This window comes from Trichechus manatus, unplaced genomic scaffold (genome assembly GCF_000243295.1).
Source record: "Trichechus manatus latirostris isolate Lorelei unplaced genomic scaffold, TriManLat1.0 scaffold00080, whole genome shotgun sequence".
In the NCBI taxonomy this organism is placed as follows: Eukaryota; Metazoa; Chordata; class Mammalia; order Sirenia; family Trichechidae; genus Trichechus; species Trichechus manatus.
In genome coordinates, this window is record NW_004444016.1 from 5,341,389 (window position 1) to 5,351,990 (window position 10,602).

General features: G+C 43.2%; 1 protein-coding gene across 1 annotated transcript in view; it reads right to left on the reverse strand.

Annotated features, from left to right (window-relative positions):
* The window catches only part of GFRA3 (GDNF family receptor alpha 3), a 17,510-nt gene extending 7,135 nt beyond the window's left edge, over positions 1-10,375 (reverse strand). Inside the window, exons 1-2 of the mRNA XM_023735505.1 lie at positions 10,300-10,375; positions 3,589-3,879 (exon numbers count right to left, since the gene is read on the reverse strand). Of these exons, the coding sequence (XP_023591273.1) occupies positions 3,589-3,879; positions 10,300-10,375 (367 nt within the window). The remainder of the gene's footprint in view (positions 1-3,588; positions 3,880-10,299) is intronic.
* Positions 10,376-10,602: the final 227 nt, after the last annotated feature.

The window sequence follows — 10,602 nt, forward strand, 5'->3', positions numbered from 1 at the left end:
TGCACCACCAGGGCTACCTAGCCTCTTAGACTGTGAGAGAATAAATTTCTCTTTGTTAAGGCCATCCACTTGCGGTATTTCTGTTACAGCAGCACTAGATAACTAAGACTGTGTGTGTGTGTGTGTGTGTGTGTGTGTGTGTGTGTGTGTATAAAATCTCATTTAATTCTCCTAAAAGCCTTTGGATAAGTAAGAAAAAACTGAGGATGAGAGAGGTTAAGTTACTTGCTCAGACTCACATAAGCTAAAAAGAAGTGGAGCTGGGACTATCTGATTCCAGAGTTACTGCTTCTAACCATTAGACATATTGCCTGCAGGTACATAATAAAGGAGACCCTGTCTCTTGTTTTCTCTTGCTATTAGGGAAGGGACAGTGGTGGACTCTCTATTCCAGGCCTGACCACTTGGCTATGGAGATGCATCATATGCTAAGGAGATGAAAGTGAGACCAGGTCCCAAATTGAACCTGACTGGGAAGGGCAGAGAAGGAAGAGACAATATCTCAAAGCAAACATATCTCTCTCACACACCACCATGGGGATGTGAGCTCCTTAAGGGGACTTACTAGGTCTTATAAAATCTCTGCATAGCTCATATATATGGTAGGTGCTGAATAAATATTGGTGAATAAATCTTGCAGAGATGTCACTCAGTAAGTCTCTGTAAATGCATCTTCAAGACAAAAGGAATATGGACGATGTCAGGCAAACAGGAGAGGATGGGCTGGATCCTTGGGAAGAACTACAAACTCCCAAGGGAAAAAGGGGGGCGGTGAGAAGATCTGGGGAGAAGTCTCAGGGGAAGTTATGAAAGAGAAGCCATTAGGATGGGAGCAGAAAGAAGGGAACAAGGAAGGTACTAAATTGTATTATTGTTTTCAATTATTTGCTACCCACCTTGTGGGAGGATTATACATCCCCACCTATTGCCATGCAACTTTCATGGTACCTGTGAGATGAGTACACGCCCCCACCCCCGCCGCACCCTCCCACTGATGTCAGGCTTAGCCCTGTGACTTGCCTTGGCCCATGGATTGTGAGCTGAAGTGACATAAGTCACACCTGAGCAGAAGATTTAAGAGCCATCACATGGTCCTACTATTGCTCTTTCCCCTCTACCAGCCTGGATTCTAGAATGAAGAAGACAGGTGGAGAAGAGATGAAGCCACTTGTGGAAGCTCGCAGCAGATGTGTAACATGAGCAAGAAATAAATTTTTGTGGTTGATGGCCAGTGATTTGGGAGTTGTTTGTTACTGCAGCATAACCTAGCAAATTCTTATTGACAAAGAAATTGATACCTAGAATGGAGTGCTGCAGTAATAAAAAAATCTAAAACATGTGGCATTGGCTTTGGGACTGGGCAGTGGGTGGTGAAGAAACTACTTCTGGGGGCTGGAAAGATAGTAGCCCATGTTATGCAGTGGCAAAGCATTTGGTAAAATTTTTGCTTGCAATAACTTGGAAGAAAGATGATGTACTGAATGAGCTTGTGCTTTAAGGGGAAAAAGCTGAGAATCAGAAAGTTACTAATATGTCTTGATTGCTATTGGCTGCGTTTGGCAAGGTACTACAAAAATACATATAAGCTCAGGAAAGAACTGGTCAGTTTGCAAGGTACAGATGAAAGGGAAAAGAAAGAACCCCGAAACTCTATGGCTTGCAGGATTGAGAGATGCAACTATTTCTCATATTCAAATGGTAAAAGATAAAACTGAGAAATGCTTTGAGTGATAGGGTCAATTATAACTCAGCCTTAGGGCAAAGATCAAATGAAGTGTGTGGCTATCACACCTTTTTAGAGATTTCTCCGTTGATTAAGATGGTACCCAATAAATCCTGTCAGTTTGGCCAAAGCTCTCAGGGGGAAAAAAAAAAATGGTACTGGCTCTCCCACAGAAGCCTGGTAAGGGCAAAGTACTTCTAATTAGGTCTAGAAAGAGATGCATATCTTGAAAACAATGGTGAGAAAGGCTGCCGGCACACGAGGTGACAGAAATCAAAGAGATAAAAAACAACTATGTTTTGCAAGAGTTGTACTGTTAAATAAGCCACTAGCCTGGATTAAAAGAGTCTGTAACTATTTGAGCCTTTAAATGTCCCAACATTCCTCAGGCAGAAAGCAGGCTGAGAACATTGCTGAGTCCCCAAGAAGGCTGTAGTCTCCAATGCCCTCTTCAGATGTGGCCAAAGAGAACAATGGAAAAGGAAGGACTCCCCAGAGGGCTTGGGCCAAAAGTCCTAGAGAACAGTGGATAAAGCAGCTATTCCCATGGAGCAGAAAGAGGACTTTATTACGGTGTTAAGGAACAATCTGTACTCCCAGGGAACAGGGCCCTTGCAACATTTGTCTAGCAGAATTTCAGAATTGCTGTGAACCAGTCAGTGTCTGCTGTGTGCCTCTCATTCTTCCCCCTTCTAACTGGAAGTGTTATTTGTGGTTATCCTGTCCCTGTTCCATTATTGCATACTCAAAATGTATGGAAGGCAGATGACTTGTCTTTTTAGTTCATAGGTTTCTAGATCAAGAGGAGCCGCATCCAGACCCGACATAGAGACGGTCATGAGATCCTAGACTTTAAGCCTAATGTCATGCTTGTGTAGAACTTTTAGGGCATCTTTCTTGGGAAGGGAGGTGGGTATATTTTGCTTGTGGAAGGGAGGGAAGTGAATATTTTGACCAAGTGGTGGACTAAAGTAGATTGTATTATTGTTACCAATTATTCCTTGCCTTCCCTGTATATATACTCATTTACTGTCATGTGATTTGCAATGTCTTCCTATAGGAGGAGTATACTTCACTGCCCCAGTGATGTCAGGTTTGGCCATGTGGCCTGCTTTGTCAATAGAACATGAGCAGAAGTAGTGTATGTAACATCTGAGCAGAAGCTTTAAAAGCCACTGCATGGTTCTGTCATTGCTGTTTCCCTCTGTCATGATAAGGGCACATCCCACACGAGGCTGCACCTTTAGCCTGAATCCCACAATCAAGAACATATGTGAAACAGCCAACACAGAACATGAGCAAGAAATAAACTTGTTTTGCAAGTCACTGTTTCATTACTGCAGGATAGTCTAGTAAAAGCTAATACAAAGAAGGGTCTAAGGAAAGGGTCAGAGGAGGCTCCTCTCTTCTGCTTTTCCTGTGCCTTCTCTCTCGTCTACTTAATATGTATCCTTTTTGTTGAGGGCTGGACCAGAATGCACCTTCCAGTCTCTCTGAACTGTGGATTACATAGTATCTGGAGCCTGTTTATGTATTAAGATCCTTTTCCCCATCTCCTCTCCATACACTTCTGTTCCAGCAGCTCCCCAGGCTGGGCCTCAGCCTGGTTCAGTGCTCTGCCAAGAGGAAGCTACATGTTGCCAGGTAAGAACAGGGGAAGCTGAGAGAAGAGAGCAGTGCCGTGGGGACCTAAAAGGATACTGCCAATTCCTCTCCCCACCTCTTACTGGTGTCAAATGCAGAGTTTCATCATCATCCCTGTTGAAATCTACCACATGGCCCATATTCTGTAAGATGAATAAACAGCCCCCAAGAACCATCTTCCCATTTCCCCAGCTTAGTGCACTCTAGGATGGGGGCCTCACCAAGGCTGCGGGCACGGTGAACAGTCCAATAGATGTCCAGGCAGGTAGCTTGGTTCTTCATGCGCCGGTGGCATGAGCAGCCCATCAGAGAGCTGTTCCTGAGCTGCTGTGCTGCCTCCAGGCACTCTGCTGGGACTGATGGCTCCTCTGAAGGTGATGGGGTACTTATACTATAGATGCAGGAATACAGATGGTGGTGGTAGGCGGCACTGCACGTGGGGTTGGCCTGGCATTTCTTCCTGGCTTGGATACAGCTATTCATAAACCGGCCCTCTGTAGGGAGGGGGTCCCCTGCAGAGGATGAGAAACCAGGTGAGGTTCACATAAGGTCAGAGTAGCTGTCTGGGAGTAACAAGTCGTGACACAGGGTGGAAGGTTTCCCAAAGAAACCTTGGGCAAGAAAGTCTTGGGATGGCACAAAAGGCTATTTAGGAATAAGAATGAGGAGAAAGAAGCCCAGCAGGATTGGGCAGTCTGCAGCTGTCACATTCAACAGTACAGACCAGGCCCAAGAACAGATGGGGGATTTGAGGAAAGGAGGCTCAGCCTCCCAAAAGGAGGAGGAGGGCAGTTGTTTGAAGCTGAGCCTGATGACCCTTCCTGGCCAGGGAAACAGGGTCCTGGGCAGAGCCATGCCAGGGGAAGGGCTAGCTAGCATCATGAGAAAAGTGTTGAGAATGTGCAAAGGAGTGTTACATAAGAGTCAGAAATAACTCTTGAGTCTTCCATTACTTAAAAATTATTAAAAAAAAAAAAAAAAAACTGAATGTAGGAACTGGTTGGGGTTGGAGTTGAGCTCTTGCCAGAAGGGAAAAAAGGGTAACCTGAACCTCTCACTTGCTCAGGAATACCAAGGTTGGTTATAACTCAGCACTGGAAAAAGCCCCTGCTCCTAAGACTCAGGAAGCTCTGTCAAGGGGATCCTTATCCCTCCATTATGGTGTAATAGCCATCATCCCCCAGTTGTTCAAGGAAAAAAAATCTAGAAGTCATTCTTAACGCTTCTCTATCCTTCACATCCTGTATTCAATCCACCAACAAGTTCTGTCAACTCCATAACATATCTGGAATCTGTCCACTTCTCTCCACATCCCTCACCACCTCCTTAGCTCCAGCCACCATCAACTCTTATCTGAACTACTGCCAAGCCTCCTTACTGGTCTCCCTTATTCCATCCTTCAAACCCATTCTTCTATACTATCCAGTCATCTTTTTTAATACTCTTTTTTTTTAAGTTGGAAGACTCTTTTTTTAATAAGGCAAAATTCACACAACATAAAATTAACCATTTTAAAACGTACAATTCATTGTCACTTAGTATATTAACGATGTGGTGCAACCACCACCTTGATCTAGTTCCAAAACATTTTCATCAATCCGAAAGGAGACTCGGTACCCATTAAGCAGCTGCTCCCCATTTCCCCTTCCCCCCAGCCCTGGGAACCACTCATCTTCTTTCTGTCTCTATGGGTTTGCCTATTCTAATAATACAATATGTGGTGTTTTGTGTCTGGCTTCTTTCTAGGTTCATCCATGTTGTAGCATGTATCTATAATTCATTCCTTTTTTATGGTTGAATAATATTCCACTGCATGAAAATACCCCGTTTTATTTATCTGTACATCAACTGAGGAACATTTGGGTTGTTTCCACCTTTTGGCAATTGTGAATAGTGCTGCTATAAACATTGGTGTACAAGTATTGCTTGAATACCTATTTTCAATTATTTTGGGTATATGCCTAGGAGTGGAATTACTGGGTCATATGGTAATTCTATGTTTAACTGTATTAGAAACTGCCAAACTGTTTTCCATAGTGGCTGCACCACTTTACATTACCACCAGTAATGTATAAGGGTTCCAATTTCTCCTTATCCTCACCAACACTTACTCTCTGTTTTTTCGTTTGTTTAATTATAGCTGTCCTCATGGGTGTGGTCTCATTGGCAATTTCATTTGCATTTCCCTAATAACTAATGATGCTGAGCATATTTTCATGTGCTTGTTAGAGATTTGTATATCTTCTTTGGTAATAAACTTTTTACTGAAGTATAACATACAGAAAAATGCACAAATCAAAAATGTACAGCTTAATGAATTTCACAAAATGAATACACCTGTGTACCCAGCACCCAGATAAAGGAACAGAACATTGCCAGCAACCAGAAGCCCTCTTCCACTCACTATGACATTTCATAATTTCTAACACCAGAGACTAGTTTTGCCTGTTTTTTTTTGTTTGTTTGTTTTGTTTTTTGGCCTGTTTTTAAATCATGCAATATGTACTTTCTGTTTCTTGTCTCCTTTTGCTTGTCAATATTATGTTTCTGAAATTCAATAGCTTATTTTCATTGCTGTATGTTATTGTTGTTGGGTGCCATTGAGTCAATTACGTGACAGAGTAGAACTGTCCCACAGGATTTTCTTGGCTTTAATTTTTTTTTAATAACATTTTATTGTGTTTTCAGTGAAAGTTTACACAGCAAGTTAGGCTTCCATTTGACAATTTCTACACAAATTGTTCATTGACATTAGTTATATTTTTCACAACGTGTCAACATTCTCTTTGTGTTTTGGTTGTTTGATTTCCTGTACTCTAGTTTCCCGACCTCCTTATCTTCTCATCTTTGCTTTAGAGTAATTGTTGACCTTTTGGTCTCTTGGCTGTAATCTTTATGGAAGCAGATTGCAAGGCCTTTCTCCCGCAGAGCAGCAAGGTGAGTTCAAACTGTCATCCTTTAGATTAGCAGCCAAGCATTTAACCATTGTGCTACCAGGGCTCCTTCACTGCTGTACAGCATTTTATTACATGAATATAACATAATTCTACTGTTGATTGGCATTATGTGCAGCTATCTTTTAAAATTATAAATCAGATCATCTCATTTCTCTGCTTAAGTCCCTCCAACAGTTTCCGCGGCACTTAGATTAAAATCTAATTTATATTCCTGGTTTACAAGCCTTGTAAAGCCTGGTCCCAAAATTGGGAGGGGCCTCAGAATTCAGTTACTCAAACCTCCTCTTCCAGTACAGCCTCAAATTATCTAGATTATTCATTAAAAATGGAGATTTCTGAGCCCCACACCAGACCGATTGCATCAGAATCTCTAGTGATAAAACTTGGGAATCTGCATTTTAGAAAATTCACTGGAGATTTTAATGCTCCCTAAAGTTTGAGAGCTGATGCCATATTCAATGCATAAATACAGGATCAGTATTACTGATTTTTCCTTTTGCCTCAGGCCCCAATATGGCTCACCATGGCACTGTTACTTTTTTATTCAAAATTTTGATATTTTGTTCATTATGGATTTTTTTGCATTAATTTTGATTTTTTAAAACACTACTTATCTCGACTACCGAGTTTCTTAACACCCCTTCACTTGCCTCACTCTAGTCCCAGCCCTACCTAGAGTAATTTACTTCATTTCCCAGACCCTAGTTTTCTCAACTGTAAAATGAGGGAACTGGATTAAATCAGAATTTCTCCAAGGGAAAGAATGAAGAGGAGAGAGGATAGGTCCCTTTTGGGGGTAGATCAAAATTTCCAGAGGGAATGTATAATTCAAAAAAACCATATTTGAACAGCAATGTAAACAGACACATACACATCAATGTTTATTGCAGCACTATTCACTATTGCCAAAAGATAGAAACAACCTAAATGTCCATCAGTAGATGAATGGATAAACAAAATATGGTGTATGCATACAATGGCATATTACTCAGATATAAAGAGAAATGAAGTCCTGATACATGCTACAATATGAGTAAGCCTTGAAAATGTTATGCTCAGTGAAGTAAGTCAATCACAAAAGGACAAATATTGTATGATCTCACTTATATGAAATATCTAGAATAGGCAAATACATAGAGACCAAAGTTTATTAGTGGTTACCGGGGCGGTGGGGAGGAGGGGAAAGGGGGAGTCACTGTTTAGGAAGCATGGAGTTTCTGTTTATGGTGATGGAAAATTTGGCAACGGATATTCATGATGGTTGCACAACATGACTAATGTAATTGATGTCACTAATTGTACACGTGAAAAACATTAAATTGGCAAATGTTGTGGTATACATATTTACAATAATTAAAAAAGCATCTTTGGCAATTTTATATATGGAGATAAAAAAAGCTTTTGAAATTTCAAAAAACATTTAAAAGAAGGCATGAGATTTTTATCTTTATCAAAAGGGAAATATGGATCGAAACTGGTTGAAAAATACTAAAAGTTTAAAATGTTGGTACTTCGGGTAGGTACCCAATAAGTGTTTGCTGAATGAAAAGTAGCAGGTCCAAGTCTCAGTGCCTTAAGTGGACTAAATATTGAGTCATAACAACTTTCAAAAGAAAATTTCTTTAATTTTTTACCTGATCATTCACAAAGGTTGAGCAGTGGTGGATTTAGGGGCATTCCAGCTCAACAAAAGAACTTGGGAGTCACCTTAAACTTCATCAGAACAGAGTAGAACTTGGGTTTCCTGGATTGTGAAACATAGACTCGATCTAGGGCAAAGGTCACAAATTAATCCCGAGTACAGTTGTGTTTTCTTCAGTCTACATCGTATATTCTTTCTTTCTTTTGCATTTTGCATTTTTTTGTAATTAAAAATTATAATTACTTGCCAACATTTAAAAATTGTATTTCACATAAAATTCTGAATTTCCAACTTCTCTTCAAAAATGGCAACACTGGGCCCACATCCCCACAATGCAACAGCTGGAGTTGAGTAATGACTGCCCTTTTGACAAGTGTTTTCTAGTTTGTCACAGTCTCCGCCACTCTCCTGCCCCCCTCCTAATTTACACTGCCACTGGCATGTCTTTATTTCATAGTGATTAGTCAGAAGCCTGGCTTCCTGAATTGGTTTTCTGCTTCTTGGCTCATCAAAGAATGAGTAGCTGCAAATGGGGCAGAATTCAAGCTATACTTCAGGGCACAAGACTCTCATTTGTTGCTCCCTAATAAAGCCCATAGCACAGGCACCCATTCTATAGGTGGATGAACAAAAAAAAGGAACATACACAAGGGGATGTAGCAAATCAAGGCTAGAACCTACGACTCCCACCTCCTACTTAGTCCAGGACGATTTTCAATACATGATGCCACTTTCCTGTGAATTAGAGGTCTCTTTTATGCTTGGCAGGTCCCTGGGTGGCACAGTTTGTGCTCTTCTCTACTATCCAAAAGGCTGGCGTTTCAAATCCACCCAGCAGTGCTGTGGAAGAAAGGCCCAGCAATCTACTTCTGTAAGATTACAGCTATTGAAAACTATGGAGCACAGTTCTACTCTGAAGTAAATGGGGTTGCCATGAGTGAGAATCAACTAGATGGCAATGAGTTTGGGTTTTTGGTTTTTTTACGCTTTGTTGGGCCCTGAGCAGAGGTATTTTCCACTCAGTCGTTAACACCCTCTGTTTTTGCTCTTGGAGAGCAATTGGTCCTACACTGCAACTCCTGGATGGATGTTTTAGGGATTTTCAGTGAGGCTTCTTAACTACAAACCACTGCTGTCAAGAATTATCATGGAAAATAGACCTGTCACCCATTCGGCTTCACTGAATTGGTTAAGGAGGAAGGGTTTTAATATTTACTCCGATTCTGACATGACAAGCCATACAGCTAGTGTTAGTGGAATTTTCTGGGCAGTCAGTCAAGTGAGATGGGTGGTGACTTAGACCACACTGATTTACTGATGGAGTCAGTCTGGACAGTACCAGTCCTTTCCCTCCCTCCTTCCAGTCTGTCTTGCAGCTAAGATTGCATCTCTGCAGTACCACCTTGTGGACTGAGGAGGCCTCCCGCCAATGTGTGCAATCTAGGCCTCAGGATTCCCTCTCCTCAGGTTCTGGGCAGAAGCCTCACAATGAGATTCCAGAGATCCACCCATTCCACTCCAAACGCCATGGACATGTTCCCTGGGATCACAGATCCCAGGCCGACTTTCCTTGAGGGAATGGTAGGGGTCTGGTCCTATTCCTTGAACTATATATTCCACAAAACATCTATCGTGGATCTATTATAGGGCAAGGCAGGTGCTTGGCAGCTTGCAGAGGAAAGGCCATCCCGCCCAAAAACCAGTTCTCTGTTCCAATTAAAAAAATGGTGCTGGTGTGATAGGTAGGTGGTGAGCAATAGTCTCAACAGTACAAGCAAATAATGATGTTAGCAAGTCTAGAGCAGCAATTTACAACCCTAATTTGTGACAAGTCAGTTCTAACATAAACCTCTTCTTCATCTGGACCTAGTTTCCCCTTCCCCAGTTTTTAAAGAGGGTGGAAGAGTTGAAGCCCCTGTGGAGTAATTAGCAGTCCTGCTTCTAATCAGATTCTGCCCCCTCCTACAGATGCTGTTTTGGTAGTGGCCTGGGTGTAGCTTGTTCTGTGACTGTGGAGTCGCACCTCAAAAGAGAGAAGAGGGGAACTGGGAGCGAGGAGATGCTTGGGTGCCCAGGCCATTGCTGGCACTTAATCCCCAACAGTTCAGACACTGTGTTAGGCATGGAACCCAGGCCCTTCCTGGCACCCAGGCTTTCTCCTCCAGTTCGTAAGGCTCGAGTGAACGGACCTACTGGACCGCCTGGTGGCTGCTCCAGCAGACCCGAACCCACCAGGCTGAGCCCTCTCTGGGCAGCCCCGGCTATATGCTCACCTCCACCTCCCGCTACTGCTCTTCCCGTGCGGTCTCCACGTACCCACAGACGACACTCACCTGCCTGCAGCAGCGGCGGCAGCAGCAGGAGCAGGACCGCCGGCGGCAGCGGCCGCGGGCTCGAGGGGTGCGCCATGGCGGTGACGCGGGAGCTGGGTGTCCGCCCCCGCGAGGCACTCTGCCTGTCCCCGGGGCTGCACTCCTTTCGCCCCTCGCGCTTGAACTCTGCGAGCTGGGCTCCCTCCGCCGGCGCCTCCCGCCCCTCCTCGCTCGGCGCCGACTCTTTCCCACCAGGGTCCTGGGCGTCGCCCTCCAATTCCGAAGCGGACCGACGCACCGCGCCGCTCTTCTACTGGACGGAGA